The sequence below is a fragment of the Mustelus asterias genome, chromosome 14, assembly GCF_964213995.1.
Source record: "Mustelus asterias chromosome 14, sMusAst1.hap1.1, whole genome shotgun sequence".
Taxonomy (NCBI): domain Eukaryota; kingdom Metazoa; phylum Chordata; class Chondrichthyes; order Carcharhiniformes; family Triakidae; genus Mustelus; species Mustelus asterias.
The window spans coordinates 38,334,712-38,359,079 of NC_135814.1; the positions used below are offsets into that span (position 1 = coordinate 38,334,712).

Genomic DNA, 24,368 nt, shown 5'->3' on the forward strand with positions numbered 1-24,368 from the left:
CACCTCGATTTCCATGCCAGTCTTCAATTTCAGGCCTTGGGATCACTTTGGAAGTGACCTCACTTTTTAGTGTCAATGTTAAAAGATTGCTGATTTGCTATCAATGCCATTGGCAAAGACCAATTTCAACTAACTATATGTATTTCTTTGTAGTGGACGTCACTATGGAATGTGAGTAAAAAATGATTTATAGAAATTCAGAGTCACTTTCAATAGTTAAGGTGGTAATTATCGATTATTACAACTTGGTTGTAATCATATATTATTTTTCATCAGTGAAGGCAGTGATAACTCAACGTGATTAGGACCGAGGGAATAAAATCATTTCTTGCCTTCTCGTATTTTGTGCAAAACATGTAGATGGATTTTTCTTTATCTTTGCCTTGAATGCTGGTTACCATAACAATATGTCTTACCTAGTCATAGCAGATAATTCTCAAGGCTGTTGACTGCATATCTCCTGCACACTTCAAGAAGGATCGTGTTTATTTTCATTTTAGAGATATTTCTTTTAAATCTTCTTTGCACATTTTGTAAGTATATTTATATTGTAGTTGTTGTAGCATTTCAAAACTTGTGCATTGATCTAACTATTTTGTGTGTGCGTGTTCATATTGAAAGAGAAAATTACTGCAGAAGCTGGAATCTAGAACAAAACAGAAAATGCTGGAAAATCTCAGCAGGCTGACAGCATCTGTGGAGAGAGAACAGAAGTTTCAAATGTTGGCCTTGTCCTCTCTCCACAGATGCTGTCAGACCTGCTGAGATTTTCCAGTATTTTCTGTCTATGTTTAAATTGTAATCTGCTAATATTGTCACTTCAAGGAGAGCTCTTCAATATTGACTGAGGCTCAGATACTGTGGAAGCCATATTGTTTATATGAGGGGCTATGGATTCCATAGTAGCTATATTAACAACTGCACATGGCGTGAATGGCTCTTAATTTGTTTTCAGAATACCAGTCGTATACACTGCTAGGTAACTGAGTGTAAAGGAAGATACACAAATACTAGAATGTAATATTACTTTAATTTCTGTTCTCTTCAGGTGTGATGGCAGGATTTAACATGAGTGGAGACCTCCAGAAACCTGCATCCAACATCCCTCTGGGGTCACTGGCAGCTGTGGGTGTCTCGTAAGTTCTCATGATTATGGTTAATATACACTGCTACATGCACTTGAGCCTTTCTTGGATGTGATCAATATATTTTAAATTCTAACTACCATTTGTGGGCCTGCTATGTGGATGAATTAAATATCTGGAGATGGTTTTTCCAACATACTGTATTGGCAGATTATAGTGGCAGCTTTCTGTCTCATAAGAAGATGCACTGTGATGGTCAATTCTGTGCTAAGCATGACCTGGTGTGGCTCAGGAGCCCCACTCTGTATGGTAATCTCTGCTGCATTTGCTGCAGAGGAAGACAGTGGGCTGAGAAGATGCACCATTCACTGGCCTCTGTTTCCTCAGGACCCTCGTAGCCAGCTCATCTTTCTGTTTCTGCTCGCCTCTTCCAATGTCCTTCCAACTGTCAGCTTCCAGGGGTCATGGCCGTCAGTTACTATCTCACAGCTATCAGTGTCAATGACAACCATCCTCATAACTCTCTTGCAGGAGGCCTTGTAGCAGAGGCATGGACACCCAGGAGGTCATGGCCCTATGGCCAATTCACCATACAGAGGCTATTTGTATATACTCCATCGTATTAAATGAATACGGCCAAGCCAGCATAGGCATTCTTAACTTAGCAATGATTGTACGCTGATGGAATTAGCATATTCCAGAAACTCTGAGTTGGTGACCTTGTCCTGCCAAGAAAGGGCAAGGATACGCCCGAGACAGTAAATGTGGAAACCATTCACGCTTTTCTACTGCCCAGGATATATTATCCAGTCTCACCACTGAGGACTCAAGCTTGGTAGACTCAGCGTTTGGTGTTCTCAGTCAGGTTGTTGTTCCATGTTCTGTTACTCAGCTTGGACATAACAGCTGCAACTTTGCGATGCATATGTTGATTTAAGCATCAAGTGACAAGATTGCTGGCAATTGTGGAGCCTAGATATGTGAACTTATCAACAACCTCCAGCATCAAATAATCAGTGCTGATAGATGGTGGTATGGCAACATCATGGACCAAGATATGTGCCTGCCTGATGCTGATAGTCAAATGAAACCCCTCACAGGCATAAGAGAGTCTGTCCATTTGCTGCTGAAGGTTTTCCTTAGTACCGAATGTTTGTATGGAATCATCAGCATACAGTAACTCTCTGATGAGAACTTGGTGCGTTTCTGTCGTGGATCACAGCTGAGCAAGGCTGAACAACTGCTTTCTGTCAGTTCTGGTCTGTAAGCAGACACTCTGTGTAGATGACCTGAAGGCATATGACAGCAGCAAGAAAAGAATATATCAAATAGTATCAATGTCAGAACACAACCCTGTTAGATGCCACTGCAGATCTCTAAGAGTTTGGATGTCGCACCATTGTATCCTACCTTCCCCATCATGTTGTCATGGAAAGAGGAAATCACATTGAGCAGCTTCTCATGGCGAACAATATTCTCCAGCAACTTAAATAGACCACCTCTACTCATGTTGTCAAATGTCTTGGTGAAATTGATGAAGGCAATATATTGTGGCCTGCTTTATTCTCTTGCAGCTGTCAGACTTAGAAGATTGGGTCAACCGTAGATCATCTGGTTTTGAGGCAACATTGGGGTTCAGGATAAATGTGTTCAGCCAGGATCTGCAGTCTGACCAGCATGCCATGGGCAGTTATATTTCCCATGATCCTCTGCAGGCTGATGCCATGATAGTTGCTACAATCCCTGCAGTTGCCTTGCTCTTGTATCTGCAGAACATATATCTTGGAGTATTTTCCCTCCCCTCCAGCAGAGACAGAAGTTTGTACAGACACTGCAGGGATGCTGGCTATTTATGCTTGATGAGTTCAGGCAATATAACATCATAACCTGGAGTTTTCCTATTGCATGGGAGTCAGCAGCTTTGCTAAATTCCTCCATTGTGGGTTCTCTATCCTCTGCCACATTAGGCAGGCTGTCTATGATGTCTCAAACTTCCTCGGTGATAGTGGTCTCCCTGGAGTACAACTCAGAATAATGTTACACCCGTCTCTGCAACTGTATTGTAGTGGGTGATGACCTCCTCTGCCTTAAGTTTTCAATGGAACTGTTATCTTTACTGATGGATCTGTTACCTTTTTGATCCTTTCATACATGCCCCAGACATTCCTTGGTCGAAGGACATCTGGATATTCTAGCAGAGTTCTAACCAATAGTCATTGGTGCTTTGCCTGCCAGTCTGTTGGACTTTCTCACTCTGTTGTAATTGAGAGTGGACCACTTGGCTTAAATGACAGGTTCCATCACAGTGATGTCAGACATTTTTCCACTCATGCTACCCATATGTTGAGAACATTTTATTTATTTATTAGTGTCACAGTAGGCTTACATTAACACTGCAATGAAGTTACTGTGAAAATCCCCTAATTGCCTCACTCTGGCACTTGATCTGGTATACTGAGGAAGAATTTAGCATGGCCAATGCACCTAACCAGCACGTCTTTCAGACTGTGGGAGGAAGCTGGAGCACCCGGAGAAAACCCACGCAGGCACGGGGAGAATGTGCAGACTGCACATAGACAGTGACTCAAGCCGGGAATTGAACCCGGGTCCCTGGCGCTGTGAGGCAGCAATGCTAATCACTGGGTCGCCATGCCACCCTTTCCTGGCCACTCTAACTGGCAGGATATTCTGGTCTCACCAGTGGTGAACTCCTGGCCGAGGGTTTCCCAGTGGCCGGAGGGGAGGGATGCATAGAGTGGGAAACCCGTGGTGGGATCTCAAGATGGCAAATTTATTCACATAGGTGCCTCACTGTAGCCAGAAATGGAAACTTTGTATTGCTTTAGTTGTGCGCTTTGGGGGATGTGACAATATTCCAGGTCTTGTGACTGCTGGAAAACTAAAGTCAACAATTTTAGACAATTTGACTTTAATATTACCAACTATCCAAAGCTAGCTCTGAGGAAAACGATGGAATATTGTAGACAAAATTAGCAAATTGCAGAGGAACCATGATTGCTGCTCCTAAGCACAGTGCAGTATGTATCTGTGGACTGGCTGAGAGAGGCTGGCTCCATACACCAGACTCTGCTCTACAACATCAAAGGGATATAACTGGAGCATCATGAAAAATAAATCGGTTTTTTGTCAGGCCTCCACTTTGTCTGCCAGGGAGATGCAGTCAATCAGTCCGGAAAGGGTCCCAAAGCAGTAAAAGTTATCATTGCTTGAAGGATAAAGTAACAATATAAAACTTGGAAGTTCAAACACAGGTAATCACAGGTAGGGGGGCGGCACAGTGCTTAGCACTGCTGCCTCACTGCGCCAGGGACCCAGGTTCAATTCCAACCTCAGGTCACTGTCTGTGTGGAGTTTGCACATTCTCCCCATGTTTGCGTGGGTTTCCTCTGGGTGCTCTGGTTTCCTCCCACAGTCCAAAGGTGTGTGGGTTAGGTTGATTGGCCATGCTAGATTGACCCTAATGTCAGGGGAATTAGCAGGGTAAATATGTGGGGTTACAGGAATAGGGCCTGGGTGGGTTGTGGTCGGTGCAGACTCGATGGGCCGAATGGCCTCCTTCTGCGCTGTAGGGAATCTATGATTCATAACCATAATTATTTAATCTGGGACTGCTGGAACCAGTACACTGCAATGAAGAATTTCTGATTTGGCAACCCAATGTGACTTTTCAAAGCCATTCTTTGGCCTAAGCCACCACTAGAATCAAGTTCATCAGGTATCCGAGGCTGGATTTAGTCCTGTTGCCGTGGCACCCACTGGCAGGCCCGGGAGTTGTCGTGGAACTGGCAAGAGTCCGTGGAAGTTGGCTGGATGCAGTTATGTGACAGCAAGCTCATGAATGTAAGTGTGAAGCAGGCCTACCCCTGGACCAAATGTTGGGGATGTGGCTCTGACATCGGGAAGTCCACACCACCTGATGGCCCTGCTGAAGCTGGTGCCATATTTAAAAGACAGCCAGCCCTGTGTCAGATTTGGAAATTTTCTTGCTGTTTAAATATCCAGTGACTGAATTTCGCACACAAAAGAAATGTCAAAATCCAGGGTGAAGGTTTCCCTAATGTCACATCAGTTGGTCTGGGATGTCTCAATCCAGCTAACATATGCTCTGCAGTGCTCAAAGGTGAAGGGCAGGGTGGATGACTCCCATGTTGACACTACCCATCCCGTTTCTTGCAGGCAGCTCCCAAAGCGTCCTGCCCTTGGGAACTCAAACATGTGATGCCAAGTTTAGGAATGGCATCGCTGCACCTTACTTGTGCACTGCCCCTTTAAATTTTGACCCAGTACTACTGAATTTCCTGCCAATCTAGTGCCCTGTGACTCAGTGTCCTGGAAATGAGTCAAGGAAGCCACTTATAAGTTGGCAGCTTTCACTGGGAAGGTAATTGAAGGCACGAGAGATACATGTGAGTTTCACTAAATTGGGGAGGCAGGATTAAATCTCGTCAAATTGCATTTAACTTGTATGCAAGTAGGTAATTAAGCATATCAGCGAGCTTTCTGCTGCTAATGGGCGAGTTTCCTGTAAAGCTACCTTCCTGCTGCTGACATAACCGCTTACAGTTTTGCTGTCACCAGGCGTTTGGCGTGTGGCATCCCATGCAACTTTCCATGCCTGCCCACCATATTAAGGAGTCTAACAACACCTCAGTCCAACGCTGGCATCTCCACATCATGCCCACCATATTTCCAGCTCCTCCCGGGTTCCACAGAATTTAACCATCTGTCACCATTGCCTCTCGGTTGCATCCTCAGTGTTGTGTGCTCTTATGCTCAAAATAAAACAACACATTTGCCAGTAGCAATTCCGTACTTCTCAAAAGTATGTGGAAATTTTAAAGACTTAAAGTTAAAGCTCGTGTCCCAAAATGTAAGGCTGCGTTTAGAACACTAAACACAAATTAATCACAAACAAATGTCAGCCAGCAGGAGGAATATTTGCTTGAGAAGCTGTGCCACTTAGGCTGCACAAGACCCATATTTCTACTGACATTAGACCCACCGGTGGATGGGAGAACATTCATGTACATTATACCTGGTCTCAAAACCTGATCTTCTACTGTGACTGGAGTATGGATTTGGCATGGTGTTCACTAAGTTGCAAATTGCAGTCAGTGCTGGATTCACACCAGCACAAACTTGCCAGAATAAACAGGATATTAAAATCAGTTTGTGTTCCTGTCAGAGATAGATGTTATGAACAGTAACCCTTTTATCCTTGAAGGTCAGCAACATTTGTACTAATCCATTATAACTTTATACCTCTATATTGCCATTATTCTTACTTTGATAACTGGAGCCCACGCATCTTGGAAGAACTGGGTATTCATTGTTTTTAGAACAACCCTCAACATGATGTGGTGGGTTGCACAGGTAATTTAGTAGCACTTTTATATCAGTGTAGCTAATATTGAGAAAATGGTAGGAACCAGTATCGGGATATTTGCCTCCTAATTGCTGGTTTGTTTACCTTGCAGATTTAGCAACTGAACTCACGTAGGAAAGTGGTGTCCACTGATGCTTAATTTGAATGATTTTTGTGTCCCTGACATTACCTCATTCCAAAATAAAATGCATGCTTGAGATGATGACTACATCCTGATTTCCATTCACTGATATAAATCAATGTTAAATGGCTGTGAACTGGTGCCAATCCCATAAGATTGATAGCACTCAAATTACCAAGTTCTGCTTATTTGCATAAATATTCATTAATTTGGACAGGTACAGAAAATCACTGCTGAGAGTGATTTGATATATTATTGTCACTTGTATTGGTATACAGTATTGTTTCTTGCGCGCTATACAGACAAAGCATACCATACATCAAGAAGTAAAGGAGAGAGGGCAGAATGTAGTGTTACGGTAATAGCCAGGGTGTAGAGAAAGATCAACTTAATGCGGAGTAGGTCCATTTAAAAGTCTGATGGCAGCAGGGAAGAAGCTGTTCTTGAGTCAGTTGGTACATGACCTCAAACTTTTGAGTCTTTTTCCTGATGGAAGAAGGTGGAAGAGAGCACATCCTGGATGCGTGAAGGGATTTTCACAGTAACTTCATTGCAGTGTTAATGTAAGCCCACTTGTGACACTAATAAATAAACTTGAACTTAAACTCCCTGATTATGCTGGCTGCTTTTCCGAGGCAATGGGAAGTGTAGACAGAGTCAATGGATGGGAAGCTGGTTTGAGTGATGGACTGGGTTTTGTTCACGACCATTTGTAGTTTCTTGTGATCTTGGACAGAGCAGGAGCCATACCAAGCTGTTAGAATGCTTTCTATGGTGCATCTGTAAAAGTTGGTGAGGGTCATAGTGGACATGCCAAATTTCCTTAGTGTTCTGAAAAAGGAGAGGAGTTGGTGGGCTTTCCTAACTATAGCGTCGGCATGGAGGGACCAGGACAGGTTGTTGCTGATCTGGACATCTAAAATCTTGAAGCTCTCAACCATTTCTACTTCGTCCCCATTGATGTAGACAGGGCCATGTCCTCCACCGTGCATCCTGAAGTTGATATTTTCGCCTTCATTTTGTTGACATTGAGGGAGAGATTATTGCCACCGCACCAGTTTACCAGATTCTCTATCTCTTTCCAGTATTCCATCTCGTCATTGTTTGAGATCTGACCCACTACGGTGGTGTCATCAGCAAACTTGAAAGTCGAGTTGGAGGGGAATTTGGCCACACCACCATACGTGTATAAGGAATTTAGTAATAGGCTAGGGACACAACCTCATGGGGCAATGGTGTTGAGGATGATCGTGGAGGAGGCATTGTTGCCTATCCTTACTGATTGCGGTCTGTGGGTTAGGAAGTTCAGCATCCAGTCACAGAGGGAGGAGCCAAGGCACAGGCCACGGAGTTTGGAGATGGGTTTTGTAGGAATAACGGTGTTGAAGGCTAAGCTTTAGTCGATAAGTAGAATCTGACATAGGTGTGTTTGTTATCTAGGTGTTCCAGGGTTGAGTGCAGGGCCAGGGAGATGGCGTCTGCTGTGGATCTGTTGCAGTGATAGGCGAACTGTGGTGGATCCAGGCAATCTGGGAGGTTGGAATTGATTCGTACCATGACTAACCTTTCGAAGCACTTCCTAATGATGGATGTCAGAGCCACTGGATGATAGTCATTAAGGCACGCTGCCTGGCTTTTCTTTGGTACCAGGATGCTGGTCGTCGTCTTGAAGCAGTTAGGAACCTCAGATTGTTGTAAAGAGAGGTTGAAGATGTCTGCAAATACCCCCACCAGCTGGTCCACGCAATATCTGAGTGCTCGTCCAGGTACCTCATACGGGCCAGTCGCTTTCCATGAGTTGACCTTTGAAAAGGCTGCTCTGACATCTGCAATGGTGACCCCAGATATAGGTTCATCCAGGGCTTCCAGGGTGGAGGGCATGCTCTCGCTGACCTCTTGCTCAAAGGGGAGGGGTGCATTGGTGCTGGCGATTTTACATGCCTTCATCTTGTAGCCTGTTATGTCTTGTAGACCTTGCCATAGTCGGCGGGAATCCATGTTGTTAGCCTGGGACCCGAGCTTAGTCCGGTATTGTCTTTTGGCATCCTTGATGGATCTCCTTAGATCATATCTGACTTTCTTGTATAGACTTGTATGGACTTTAACCTGGTGTTGTGAGACTTCTTACTGTGCTTACCCCAGTCCAACGCCGGCATCTCCACATCATTTCTTGTATAGGTCAGGGTTGCATGGGCGGCACGGTGGCACAGTGGTTAGCATTGTTGCCTCACAGCGCCAGGGACCCGGGTTCGATTCCTGGCTTGGGTCACTGTCTCTGTAGAGTTTGCACATTTTCCCATGTCTGCATGGGTTTCCTCCGGGTGCTCCGGTTTCCTCCGACAGTCAAAAGATGTGTGGATTAGGTTGATTGGCCATGCTAAATTGACTCTAGTTTTGGGGGGATTAGCAGCGTAAATATGTGGGGTTATGGGAGTAGGGATTCTATGATTCGATGACTTGAACGCCTCAGACCTGGATCCAGCAAGCAGTGGATATCCTTGTTCATCAATGGTTCCTGGTTAGGAAACACATGGATTTGCTTCCTTGGCACACAGTCTTCTACACACTTACTAATGAAGTCAGTTACTGTCGTGGCCTATTCGTTCAAACAGGTCTCAGTGTTTTTAAATACTGACCAGTCTACTAATTCTAAGCAGTCCCATAGGAGATCATCTGATTCCTCAGACCAACATTACACGACTTTCTTTGACGGATTCTCCCCTTTCAGTTTCTGTGGGAAACTATTTGTCAGTGGAATTTAAAGGGATGAGGCTGACTAAAAGGGAATGGACAGCATGAGGTGTCAAAAATTCTGAAAGCTTTTCGAAAGAGAAGCCAACTTTTAGCAAAATTGTTTTTTGTGCAGTAATTGGAAATGGCACGCACCCAACATTAAGATTCGGAAATTATGTAAAAGACAATTTCTTGCTTCATCATATTTGTAAACTTGTGCTGAAGCAGACAGGAATTTCCAATACCAGTTAAAGCATGTCATGCTGGCTCTTGTTCTATGTCATTACAGCTTATAAATGCATGTATAAACATGCGTACAATACATGCATACCACACACATGTACAAACACACACGGATGTACACATTGGCCAGAATTATGTATTCCTCCACTGGCGAGGATCAGAGGTTCGGCGGGGGGTTGGGGGGGGCAGTGAGCATGAAATTGTATGGATGGGATTTCCTTTAGATTCCCACCTCACCCCTTCAGGCAAGCAAGGCTTCGGACAGGAAGCCTGCCCTTGCCCCAATTAAGGCATTTAAGTGGCCACTTAATGGTAACCTGGGGGCCATTTTCCACCCAGCCTCAATTTTTAGGTTGGCAGGTGGATGGCAGTTTGTGGAACAGGAGGCCGGAAGAGAGTTAGATCTCTGCTGGGAATGGGGCCTGGTACGCCTTCATCAGAAGCCCCATTCTGACTGGGGGCACCCTCCCTTTAAGGCGGATCACTCTCCACCACGGGTCTATCCCCAAGACCCTGATTGCCGCACGGTAGCACAGTGGTTAGCACTGCTGCTTCACAGCTCCAGGGACCTGGGTTCGATTCGCGGCTTGGGTCACTGTCTGTGTGGAGTTTGCACATTCTCCTCATGTCTGCGTGGGTTTCCTCTGGGTGCTCTGGTTTCCTCCCACAGTCCAAAGATATGCGGGTTAGGTTGATTGGCCATGCTAAAAATTGCCCTTAGTGTCCTGAGATGCGTAGGTTAGAGGGATTAGTGGGTAAATATGTAGGGATATAGGGGTAGGGCCTGGGTGGGATTGTGGTCAGTGCAGACTCGATGGGCCGAATGGCCTCTTTCTGTACTGTAGGGTTTCTTTCTTTCTATGCCCTCATTGCAAAACCCCTGGCCTTCCCTACCCTCCCTGCCCAGACCCCTGGCATTAACCTTTTCTTCCGGTTCCCTGGACTTAGGCTTAGGGAGCTTTTTACTTCCCTCTTCTGGCCATTGCAGCGCTGTTCCTGGAGGGGGATGGAGAGCTGCTGGCCAATTAGACATGGAGATATCATTCAAATCAACGTCAAATTAATGCATTGCTGTTTGTGGGAGCTTTCTGCGGACAAATTGGCAGCCTTGCCCTCCACACCACAGCAGTCAGCACTTTCCAATAATTGGCAGCCTTCCAAGGCGGGACGTCCTTCTGGATAAGGGGCGGAAATTCCATCCGCTGTCACTTAACACTCATTAGAGCGTAAAATTGTAGCTGACCTCTCCGAGATGGTGGGGATGTGTTCCCAGTGCGCCCCCGCCATTCTAAACATCTGGATGGATGGACGGACACCCACACACACACACACACACACACAGTTATCAAAGTCAGTAGTACCTTTGGTGGCAAAAGCGCATAGATTGTTTTTAAATGCTTTGAGTGCACACAAACTTTCAACTTTCAAACAGTTCAGTGTTTTCAGCAACTATTCTATCAATCGGGAAGGCAGTGGCATTGTCACTGGACTAGTAATCTGGAATCTCCGCAGACCCGGGTTCGTACCCCACCACAGATGGTGTTCCAATAAAAATCAATCAAAGTTTAATGATGACCATGAAACCATTGTGAACTGTCATAAAAACCCATCTAATTCACTAATGCCCTTAGGGAAGGAAGTCTGCCTTACCTGGTCTGGCCTACATGTGACACCAGATCCACAGCAACGTGGTTGACCCTGAAATGGCCTAATAAGTTACTCAGTTCAAGAGCAATTAGCAATGAATGAAAAAAAAATCTGATTTTCTGTAAACTCCCAAGGGTAAAGTAGAAATAGAGACGAGAATGAAACATTGCATTATAGATTGAATGTGGAATATAGTCCTCGATTTAATAATTATGACATCAGATAAAAAATGAATACTCTGTATCAAGTGAACAGATAAGACAGTGTGTTCAATTTAGCATTGAACAAATGTTACTTTGAATTATAACTTGCCCTTTTTTAAAAAAATGCATCTTTAAGTGGTTGAAAGGAAAAATAATAATTTAATAATAATAGTAACTCATATTTTCTTCATTGCAGATGGTTCCTGTATCTAGTGTTTGTTTTTTTGCTGGGAGCTGTTTGTACAAGGGAGGCACTCCGATATGATTTCATGATAGCTGAAAAGGTAAATATGTACATTGTTTCACTTAGGCCAACTTCCTGCTTCGTACATTTTTATCTGATAACTGAATAATGCAGTGTTACCATGGCGATGCTTAGATTAGAATACATTCTTCATGCACAATTCTGTAAAACAATTTCTTATTCGCTTCAGCTTTCGCTGACTTCTGTTTGATTATGTCAGTGTAAATTAAAGGATTATGTAGCCTGTCTGGCCTGTGCTTCCATTTCCCTAATGCTCTAGATTAATCTAAATGAGCGAGTACATTACTAAATGAGCAAAGTATTATCTATCTATTGAATCACGCTTCGCGCAAACTTCCTGACACTGGGTTGCTTCAACCTCGAGCACAAGACTTTACTGTCAGTGTGACTTCCGAGGCGACAGCAGATTAAGGCCCCATTGATGCGCGACAATTAAGCATGTGGAACCAAGGCTTCGATATTGAAGGCTTTTATTGTGTAACAATGGAACTACTAACACGAATACACCAGTTCAGACTGAAGGGATCCTGCCGGAGCAGAGGGTCTTATACCTCGCCACCGGAGGCGGGACCCCACTGGAATGTGCCATGATAACACTTATAACAGGTAAACACCCTAACCCAACAACATTGTACAACCCCCACAGTAACAACACCCTAGCCCAACAGTAACATAATAACAACCCCCAGTGGTGAACCAACGATGGTTCACCACATTCACCCCTCCTTTAAAAACAAAAGGTGGCGGGGTGCAAGAAAAAAACAGGTCATATAAACAGAATTCACAAGTCCAGACGGTCTGGAGGACCGCACCGACGCTGTGATCTCCTCAACACCGGTTGCGAAACCGGAGCAGGTGCTTGCGGTGGCGTTCTCTCCAAAACAACGTCCGGCTGTCCCCTCAAGGACTCCCGGGCCAGTTGGCCCTGGTGAGGCGATGGTGCAGGGGATCCTGGAACCTTTGGTGGTGGTGGTGGTGGTGGTGATGGTGGCGCCGATCTCCGAGTCTCAGGCAAGCTGTACATGGGAGTAAAAGTGTTATGCACTGGTCCCGGTGCTGACCGCACCACGTCTGGGGAAGCAATGAGGAGTAGTGGATTCGTGACTGGGGGAATAGGAGCGACAGGAGTTGCTGCGTCCCCTGCAGGCGCCAGGTCTCTAATGGAGACAGTGTCCTCTCGCCCGTCAGGATATGCCACATAGGCATACTGAGGGTTGGCGTGGAGGAGTTGGACCGGTTCGACCAAGGGGTCGGACCTGCGAGCCCTCACATGTCGCCGCAGAAGGACGGGTCCTGGGTACGTCAACCAGGCTGGCAATGAGATCCCCGAGGACGACTTCCGAGGGAATGAGAACATCCTCTCGTGGGGAGTAGCATTGGTTGCCGTACACAGGAGGGAGCGGATAGAATGGAGCGCATTTGGAAGGACCTCCTGCCAACGGGAGACTGGAAGGCCCCTGGATTTCAGTGCCAGTAGGACAGCCTTCCAGACTGTAGCATTCTCCCTTTCCACCTGTCCGTTACCCCTAGGGTTGTAGCTCGTGGTTCTACTAGAGGCAATCCCGAATGAGAGCAGGAATTGCCTCAAGTCGTTGCTCATGAACGACGAGCCCCTGTCGCTATGAATGTAGCAGGGGTACCCGAACAGGGTAAAAAGCTCACTGAATGCCTTGATGACGGTGGCAGTCGACGTGTCCGCACAGGGGACAACAAACGGGAACCGGGAGTACTCGTCTATTATGTTGAGGAAACAGACATTCCAGTCCGTTGAGGGAAGGGGGCCCTTAAAATCCACACTCAGCCTCTCAAAAGGGCGAGTGGCCTTGACCAATTGTGCCCGGTCTGGTCGATAAAAGTGTGGTTTGCATTCTGCGCAAATCCGACAGCTTCTCGTCACTGACCTGACATCCTCCACCGAGTAGGGCAGGTTGCGGGCTTTGACGAAATGGTAGAGTCTGGTGACTCCAGGATGACACAGATCATTGTGGAGAGCCTTCAAGCGGTCCTCCTGCATGATGGCGCATGTTCCGCGCGAGAGGGCATCCGAGGGCTCATTGAGCTTCCCTGGACGATACATAATATCGTAATTATAGGTGGAGAGCTCAATTCTCCACCGCAAGATCTTATCGTTCTTGATCTTGCCCCTCTGCGTGTTGCTGAACATAAACGCCACGGATCGTTGATCCGTGATCAGGGTGAACCGCTTCCCTGCCAGGTAATGGCGCCAGTGTCTGACTGCCTCCACAATGGCCTGAGCCTCCTTCTCCACCGCTGAGTGCCGAATTTCGGGGCCTTGAAGGGTGCGGGAAAAGAACGCGACGGGCCTGCCTGCCTGGTTTAGTGTGGCGGCTAGGGCGAAATCAGATGCATCACTCTCCACCTGGAAAGGGATGGATTCATCCACCGCGTGCATCGTGGCTTTCGAGATGTCGCTTTTCAAAGCCTTGAAGGCCAATTGGGCCTCCGGCGTAAGTGGGAAGGTCGTGGACTTAATGAGCGGACGAGCTTTGTCCGCGTAGTTGGGGACCCACTGTGCATAGTACGAAAAGAACCCGAGGCATCTCCTCAGTGCTTTCGTGCTAGCGGGCAAGGGAAGTTCAGTAAGTGGGCGCATACGGTCTGGATCAGGGCCAATGACCCCGTTTTCCACCACGTATCCGAGGATGGCTAACCTGCGCGTACGGAATACGCACTTCTCCCTGTTATAGGTCAGATTCAGGCGAGATGCAGTGCGCAGGAAGTGTTGGAGATTCGTGTTGTGGTCCTGCTGGTCATGGCCGCAGATGGTGACGTTATCCAGGTACGGGAAGGTAGCCCGCAACCCGTTCTGGTCCACCATTCGGTCCATAGCACGCTGGAAGACCGAGACCCCATTGGTGACACCAAATGGAACCCTGAGGAATTGGTATAGACGACCATCCGCCTCAAAAGCCGTATATTGTCGGTCCTCTGGGCGGATGGGGAGTTGATGGTAGGCGGACTTAAGGTCTATGGTAGAGAACACTCGGTACTGCGCAATCTGATTGACCATATCAGAAATGCGCGGGAGAGGATACGCATCCAGCTGCGTATAACGATTAATGGTCTGACTATAGTCGATGACCATCCGAGGTTTGTTCCCGCTTTTGACTACCACGACCTGCGCTCTCCACGGACTAGCACTGGCCTGTATGATCCCTTCCTTGAGGAGCAGCTGAACCTCAGATCTAATAAAGATCCGGTCCTCAGCGCTGTAACGCCTACTTTTAGTAGCGATGGGCTTGCAGCCAGGTACCAGATTCTTAAAGAGGGACGGTGTAGTGATTTTCAGAGTGGATAGATTGCATGCGGGGCGCTTTGGGCAATTTGGAGGCTGCGGCTGATTCCCTACTGCCAGTGAAGGGAGTGGCCCACCGTACTGTAGGATCACACTCTTCATGTGGACCATAAAATTTAGTCCGAGGAGAATTGGCGCACAAAGGTGAGGTAACACAAGGAGCCTGTATTGCTCGTAAATTGTGCCCTGTACCTCAAGAGTTACCATACATCGTCCTTGGATCGGTACAGACCGGGACCGTGATGCCATGGAAATTGTCTGCTTGGCAGGGAGAACCCGGAGTCCACACCTTTTAGCAGTTTCAGGGTGTATGAAACTTTCGGTGCTCCCACTGTCAAACAGACAATTCACAGTTCGACCATTTACCTTTATATCCATCATGGAATTCTCAAGCCTGTGGTGCTTAGTCTGGTCCAGGGAGATCGACGCCACCGTTGGCCCCTGGGCGTCACTGCATGCCGCCGATGTTGATGCTGAGGACCCCTGCTGGTCGCTCCTAGTCGTCGTGGACCATGATGGCCGCCCCCATGAATCGCACGTGGGCGAGGGCGCCAAATGCAGCGACTCCTGGTGGTCTTCCTCCTCCTCCGTCAGCCACGATGGCGCCGTCCTGGGTTCGCACGTGGTCGGACCTCGTGGGTACTGCAACGCCGAAGGAGATTGTCTCCGTTCTGGAGGGTTACAAGCTGCACTGCCGTTTTTAGACTTTGACCTGCAGACTTTGCCGTAGTGGCCTTGTTTACCGCACTGGCTGCAGATTGCCGTTCTTGCCGGACACTGTTGCCGTGGATGCTTGGCCCCACCACAAAAATAGCATCGCTGGCCACCTGGAGCTGCCGCCGTCGTCGGATCGATCTGGGAGCGCGGGTTAGCGGGGCGAGGAGGGAGCTGAGCTTGCTCCTGCCACGTTGACTGCACGTGGTCCTCGGGGTACAGCGCCAAGCTCTTCGACGCCGCTTCCAGCATCCCAGCCATCTCCATTGCTTGGGTCAAGTCGAGGTTCCCCTTTTCCAGCAATTTAAGCCTGATGTACGAGGACCCTACCCCTGCTACGAACGCGTCTCGGGCGAGGTCGTACATGTATTGTTCGGCTGATACGTCTTTACAATCGCAACCCCTGGCAAGCTGCAGGAGCTCATTGGCGTAGTCCTCCATGGTTTCGCCCGACTGCCGACGTCGTGTAGCGAGGAGGTAACGAGCGTGTATCTCGTTGGGTGGCTTCGTGTATCGTTTCTTCAGGAGCTCGACGGCCCTCGGGTAAGTGGGAGCCGCACGAATGGCGAGATAAATCGTGTCGCTTACCCTTGCGTGGAGGACCTGGAGTTTATCACTGTCTGTAGTGATAGCTACAGAGGCTGCCAGGTAGTCCTCGAAACACTTCCACCAATGGTCGAATGTGTTAGCGGCACCGACCGCACGTGGGTCCAGTGCCAGGCGATCTGGTTTTAAGATCTGTTCCATACTCTCTTTTTTTTGTACAGCTGAGAGTTTTCTGTTACGCAATAAAATTGATGCGCGACAATTAAGCACGTGGAACCAAGGCTTCGATATTGAAGGCTTTTATTGTGTAACAATGGAACTACTAACACGAATACACCAGTTCAGACTGAAGGGGTCCTGCCGGAGCAGAGGGTCTTATACCTCGCCACCGGAGGCGGGACCCCACTGGAATGTGCCATGATAACACTTATAACAGGTAAACACCCTAACCCAACAACATTGTACAACCCCCACAGTAACAACACCCTAGCCCAACAGTAACATAATAACAACCCCCAGTGGTGAACCAACGATGGTTCACCACACCCATGTTATAGTCCCACAGTTTTAAAACAACAACAACTTGCTTCCGATCATGGCGACAGGAGACAGACCACCATTGCACAGTGGCTGGATCTTCTAGCCCCGCCGTTGTCAACATGGTTTCTCAATGAATAAATCCCTTGCTGCCAGGAAACCCTCAGCATGGATGCATGGTCAGTGGGTCCGGTTGATCTGGAAGATAAGCATTGCTTATCCAGGAGTTAGTACAGGTCAGCAAGCACAGGGCTGAGGAATTGAACTTGGTGCGAGTAAGGTTACAGACCGTAGAAAAACCACTAAATCATTGGACAAAGCAAAAGAAATGAAAACCATAAGCTTGAAGGTAACGCGAATGTTAATTTCTACCCCCAAGAATGCTGGCTTTCAGTAAATGCTACCCCCTATCATTTTAATGCTCAGTATTTGAATATCAAAGAACCTTTACATTTTTCTGTTGACTGTTTATTCAGATCTTGCATATTTTAGCACTTAGTTTAAATGTAACACTCATTTTCTGTAACAATTCATTTTGACACTATTTTTCCAGCAAATAATTTCCATCATTTTTTAATAATCACAATTTATTGTCAAACCTCAAGTCACCAATTTAATTCTTGCTATTTAATTCTATGACTTGGTTCTTTTCATTGAGCATCCATTTTAATATTATGTGATATTAATTTATTAGTTATATTCTAATAGACTAAGCTGATCATGCAAGCCACATCAACCCACAGTTCCCAGTTCCATTGCAGCCCTATCCTGTTTATGCTGCCTGCTTCATTTCCACTTTTCTTTCTTTGCCTTGCTGCTTTTTCTTTTGAATTTGGTGTCAACTCTGCACTCCCCTAAAAATACTGCAGTAACCAGTGCATCTTTGTTCCCCTCCTAACTGTAGATTGCACGGTGGCAGAGTGATTAGCACTGCTGCCTCACAGTGCCAGGGACCTGAGTTTGATTCTGGTCTTGGGTGACTGTGTGGAGTTTGCACGTGTCTGTATGGGTTTCCTCCACGTACTCCGGTTTCCTCCAAAAGTCCAAAGATGTGCAGGTTAGGTGGATTGGCCATGCTAAATTAACCCTTAGTGTCCCAAGATGTATAGATTAGGTGGATTGGCCATGGTAAATGCACAGGGATAGGGCGGAGGGGAAAGCCTGGGTAAGATGCTCTTTTGGAGAGTCAGTGTGGACTTGATGGGCTGAATAGCCTCCTTCTACAGTGTAGGGAATCTATGGATTTTATGATCCCTCCAGCAGAACCCATCTCCGTTCTCCTCATTTTACCACATTCCAGACTGCTTCCGTAAATACCAGGCTTACCCCCTCCCTCCATATTGCATCAAAATCACAAGACCCGCCTGTTCAATCCCAGTATTTCTAGCCCAGCGACCCCATCCCCATTGCAGTTAGACCCCATCCCCATTGCAGTTAGACCACATTCCCGTTGCTGTTAGACCACATTCCCGTTGCTGTTAGACCACATTCCCGTTGCTGTTAGACCACATTCCCGTTGCTGTTAGACACTGTGCAGCATTCCTAAATGTCATCCATAGCTCAGCAGTATTATTCTTATGTCTGAGCCACCTCACTGATATTGAATGGATGCTGCATTGTTAGGACGACTGTCTTTCAGATGAGACGTTAAACTGGTCCAGATTATCAGCCCCATGTCAGGTTCACAGAGCCGGGACTTTTTCTAGCTCACCAAACCTGACTTTTAAAATGTCCACCCACGGGTTGAATTTTCGTTCAGGAGAGGTGGGGCAGGCTGAAAAAGAAGTCAGGCCGGTGACACTGGAACAAGTGCTGACGTTGCCAGTCATAGAGCTGGGTTGGGCACAAGGTCTGAATCTGTGCCTGGACACTGTATTTATTTTTAATAATTATTAAAATTCATCCCTACACACCTCCTCATCCCCTATACACTTCATATGTCCTATCCATGCCAACCTATACACCCCACCCACCCCCATGGCATATCATTCCCAAATCCAGCCCATAAGAACATAATCAACATAAACAACATTAGACCGGTTTGTCTTACTTCGGTGGTTGGTAAATTGATGGAAAAGGTCCTTAGGGATGGGATTTACGACCATTTAGAAAGATGCGGATTAATCCGGGATAGTCAGCACGGATTTGTGAAGGGCAAGTCGTGCCTCACAAATTTGATTGAATTTTTTGAGGAGGTAACTAAGTGTGTTGATGAAGGTAGGGCAGTTGATGTCATATACATGGATTTTAGTAAGGCGTTTGATAAGGTCCCCCATGGTCGGCTTATGATGAAAGTAAGGAGGTGTGGGATAGAGGGAAAGTTGGCCGATTGGATAGGTAATTGGCTATCTGATCGGAGACAGAGGGTGGTGGTGGATGGAAAATTTTCGGACTGGAGGCAGGTTGCTAGCGGAGTGCCACAGGGATCAGTGCTTGGTCCTCTGCTCTTTGTGATTTTTATTAATAACTTAGAGGAGGGGGCTGAAGGGTGGATCAGTAAATTTGCTGATGACACCAAGATTGGTGGAGTAGTGGATGAGGTGGAGGGCTGTTGTAGGCTGCAAAGAGACATAGATAGGATGCAAAGCTGGGCTGAAAAATGGCAAATGGAGTTTAACCCGGATAAATGTGAGGTGATTCATTTTGGTAGGACTAATTTAAATGTGGATTACAGGGTCAAAGGTAGGGTTCTGAAGACTGTGGAGGAACAGAGAGATCTTGGGGTCCATATCCACAGATCTCTAAAGGTTGCCACTCAAGTGGATAGAGCAGTGAAGAAGGCCTATAGTGTGTTAGCTTTTATTAACAGGGGGTTGGAGTTTAAGAGCCGTGAGGTTATGCTGCAACTGTACAGGACCTTGGTGAGACCACATTTGGAATATTGTGTGCAGTTCTGGTCACCTCACTATAAGAAGGATGTGGAAGCACTGGAAAGAGTGCAGAGGAGATTTACCAGGATGCTGCCTGGTTTGGAGGGTAGGTCTTATGAGGAAAGGTTGAGGGAGCTAGGGCTGTTCTCTCTGGAGCGGAGGAGGCTGAGGGGAGACTTAATAGAGGTTTATAAAATGATGAAGGGGATAGATAGAGTGAACGTTCAAAGACTATTTCCTCGGGTGGATGGAGCTATTACAAGGGGGCATAACTATAGGGTTCGTGGTGGGAGATATAGGAAGGATATCAGAGGTAGGTTCTTTACACAGAGAGTGGTTGGGGTGTGGAATGGAGTGCCTGCAGTGATAGTGGAGTCAGACACTTTAGGAACATTTAAGCGGTTATTGGATAGGCACATGGAGCACACCAGGATGATGGGGAATGGGATAGCTTGATCTTGGTTTCAGATAAAGCTCGGCACAACATCGTGGGCCGAAGGGCCTGTTCTGTGCTGTACTGTTCTATGTTCTATGTTCTAAGAAATAGATGAGGGAGTGGTCCATATGGCCCATCATGTCTGCTCCGCCATTCAATACGATCATGGCTGATCTTGACCTCCAATGCCGTTTTCTCATCCACTCCCCATATTCCTTAATTTCCTGAGAGACCAATAATGTGTCCATCCCAGCCTTAAATGCATTCAACAATGAAGCATCCACAACCCTTCTGGGGTAGAGAATGCCAAAGATTCACAATGCTTTGAGTGAAGCAGTTGTCTCTGTCCTAAATGATCAGTCCCTTATCCCAAGACTATGCCTCCGTGTTTTAGATTCCCAACACCTTATCAAGCACAATTAGGGATGGGCAATAAAAATGCTGGCTTAGCACTTCGTGTCCTGTGAAAGAATAAAAAACTGAACATTGCAAGGTTATGGGGAAGTGGAATTAAGTTGCTGTTGCAGAGAACTGTTACGGACACTTTTAATTCCTATCTTTTAAATGCCCTGGTTTTAAGAATCTTGCCACTACATAGTAAGAGGCAACGTATTTACATGGCTAGTTTAAGATATGGACTGAACACTAAACTAGCAACAGAATTCCAGATTTGAGACTTGTTGTCTAATCTGGTTTCAAAGCTTCCATTATACCAGGCTTCCATTTCTACACAGAAATTCAAAATTGAACCTGCCTCAACCACTTTCTCTGGCATCTCATTCCATGTATGCACCACCCTCCGTGTAAAGAAGTTGCCCCAAAGGTCCCTGCGAGGCAGCAGTGCTGACCACTGTGCCGCTCTGGTAGCTGTAAGATTTCGGACCTTTTCCATGAACCAAATTAAGATTTTCAGGATATACACATCAAAATGACTGGATTAAATAGAAATAGTGGAATCAGGCTTCCTATCTATGGTTTTTCAAATCCCACAAATTTGAAAATGGATTCCAGGTCAATTACTGTTACAACAAAAGTTTAAACTTTAACCGGAATGATTCCGCTCCTATTTCTCATCTCCAATCTTCTCCTTGGTGATGTCATCTGATAACATTGCATCAGTGGCCACATGTATACTGCAATGTAAATATTGTGGTTACAACAGAGGTTGAGAATTCTGTGGAGAGTAACTCACCTCCTGAATCCCCAAAGTCTGTCCGCCATTTACAAGGCACAAGTCAGGAGTGTAATGTAATACTCTCCACTTGCCTGGACGAGTGAAGCGCCAACAACAGTCAAGAACCTTGAGATCAGCTCAGAATTGTTATGGTGCAAAAGGAGGCCATTTGATCCATCATGTCTGCAGCGGCTCTCTGAATGAGCAAGTCGCCTATTTCCATTTTCTCACCTTCTCCCTGTAACCGTGCACATTCTTTCATCCAAGACAAAGCAGTCTGCTTGATAGGCACTCCATTCAATACCTTAAACCTTCACCACCAGTGCACAGAGGCAGCAGTTGGACCATATACAAGGTGCATTGCAGCAACTTGCCAAGTTTCCTTCAAATGCACCTTCGAAATCTGTGACATCTATCAAGAAGTACAAGGGCATCCGCCACCACCACCTCCTGCCAATCCCCCTGTAAGTCACACACCTTCCTGACTTGGAACTGTATCGCTGTTCCTTCATTTGGCTGGGTCAAAAACATGAAACTCCCTTTCAAACTGCAATGTAGGTGTACCTACACCAGATGGACTGCAGTAGTCCAAGAAGGCGACTTGTCATCACCTTCTCAAGAGAATTTAGGCATGAGCAACAAATGCTGGCCCAGCCAGTTAAAGAATTTTAAAAATCCCACTAACAACATTCAGGTCTACTTCACTACTATTTCTCTTACTTCCTCCAGTGTTTCTATATTGTCAGATTGCTTCTCCACCATCTTGTATTGAATCAATAGAAATCTCTTCCATCTAAATATTGGGCACACCAAAGACATTAAGCATGATCTTACCAGCTGTTCACGCCAAGCTCTCGCTGTGGCGAGGTTGGAGAATTTGGCGCCCAGCCAAATCTCCGTTCACTGCAGTGGGAGTGAAAAATCTCACCGGTGTGAAAGGTCGTAACATTCCGGCCATTATCTTCGGTCTCTGCATGATCTTTCAACTACAGAGCTGCACTAATATCTAAGGCTGCCCATTTCAACCTTCATAAAATTGTTCATCTTTACCTCCCCACAGCTCATCTATTGTTGAAACTCTTAACTATGTTTTTGTCAACCTCTAGATCTCACTATTCCAATGTAACCCTGGTCAGTCCCCCACATATAGCCTCTGTACACGCGAGGTTATCTAAAACTCTGCTGCCTGTTTCTTAGCTTGCATACACTGCTGACATATATTGGCTCTCGTTTAAGCAACACTTTGATTTTAAAATGCATATTTACAAATCCCTCCATGTCCTTGCCCCTCCCTATTGTTGTAATTTCTTCCGGTCCTACAATCCTCATAGATATATGTACTCCTCTAATGTTTGTCCCTTGAACATTGCCTATTTTAATTGCTCTACCTTTGGCAGCCATGCCTTCAGCTATCTAGGCCTTAAACCCTGGAATTATCTTCTTAATTCTCATCGCTTCTTCACCTCACTTTCCTCCTTTTCAGGTGCTCCTTAAGACCTATCTCTTTGACCAAGCTTTTGGTCAACTGGCCTCGTATCTCTTTATGTGGATTGGTTTCAAATGCTCCTTGAAGTGTTTCATGACATTAAAGGTGCCATATAAATACAAAGTGTCATTTTTTTGTTCAACTTTCAGTCTTATTGAATCTTGTGAGGAATAAACATGATACTAAAAATGAAAAAAGAACATTTAAAATCTCCATGGGATTCCAAACACACATGAGAAATATTTTTATCAAAAAACCTGACCATCCTTATGTGATTTGTACTGTGAAACGTGCTTGTTTAAAGTGCTATAAATAGTTGCTTCGTCCTTGAATTTTGCAGCATGTGCCAATTTATTTGCACATAATTGGGCATAAATACCCTAGCTATTCATAGAATTCAGTTCAAAAAGGCACAAAATAGTTAGAACAGTTACATCGTTAATCTATCACATTGACTTATTCTTGTGTTCTAGGTTGCCTTGGTTGGATTCCTCTGGTTGTTAGGGCTGTACATTTCATCTTTAGCCTCCTGCATGGGAGGCCTTTATGGCGCACCCAGAATCCTTCAGTGCATTGCACAAGAAAGGGTGATACCTGCCCTTGGGTGTCTGGGCACTGGGGTGAGTATAACCAAGATTACTTCATGACCATTACATAGAGGCTACTAAAATGCAAAAATATAGAATATCAGGCTAATAATGTCAGGATAATTGGTCTTTGGGCAATACAACTCTAGCACAGAAAGCTGACTTCATAAACCATGATGTGGAGATGTGAAGTTGTACGAACTAAGGAATAGCATGATGGGAAAATTGGTCAGCTATTTGGTACAATATAAGCAAGGCTGACTCCGCATAGCTGTGTATTGTCTCCAGCCAGGGCAGTTAGTGAGATCAGTTAGTGAAATCTCACTAACTGTCCTGGCTGGAGACAATACACATCTCTTTAACCTGTGCTTAACCCTCTCTCCACTCACATTGTCTGTACCTTTAAGACTTGATTACCTGTAAAGACTCGCATTCCAAACATTATTTTGTAAATTGAGTTTGTGTCTTTATATGCTCTGTTTGTGAACTGAAATCCCACTCACCTGATGAAGGAGCAGCGCTCCAAAAGCTAGTGGCTTTTGCTACCCAATAAACCTGTTGGACTTTAACCTGGTGTTGTGAGACTTCTTACTGTCCATAAACTAAGACATAGCAGCATTCTTGGTATATTATGTATAATGTGCTGAGAGCATCATAAGTGAAGGATGGGTTATTCATTCCCAGGATGTCTTGCTGATTGGGTAATTACCCAAATAATTGTTGCACTGCTGGTATGGTGTGTGGTGGTGGTGAGGGGGAGGGGGGAGGAAAGAGAATGGCATCAGCAGCATATAGATATGAACTGCTCCATTTAGCAAAACAGCCATGGAGATTTTAATCGATGAGGTCCTACAGATATGTTATTTTGTGGAGGAGGTTGCCACCATTGCATGAAGGCCAGCACCATAACTATCTAGGTGACAGAAAGCTGAGCAAATGCTTTCTCACCTGTGTCTGGAATCAATTGTGGAAGTAGTTTCTTGGGCTCACCAAACTCG

At 45.9% G+C, this 24,368-nt stretch overlaps 1 protein-coding gene across 1 annotated transcript in view; it reads left to right on the forward strand.

Annotated features, from left to right (window-relative positions):
* slc12a8 (solute carrier family 12 member 8) overlaps positions 1-24,368 on the forward strand; it is a 152,159-nt gene that overhangs the window by 98,795 nt on the left and 28,996 nt on the right. Inside the window, exons 7-9 of the mRNA XM_078229173.1 lie at positions 1,049-1,136; positions 11,636-11,723; positions 23,257-23,403. Of these exons, the coding sequence (XP_078085299.1) occupies positions 1,049-1,136; positions 11,636-11,723; positions 23,257-23,403 (323 nt within the window). The remainder of the gene's footprint in view (positions 1-1,048; positions 1,137-11,635; positions 11,724-23,256; positions 23,404-24,368) is intronic.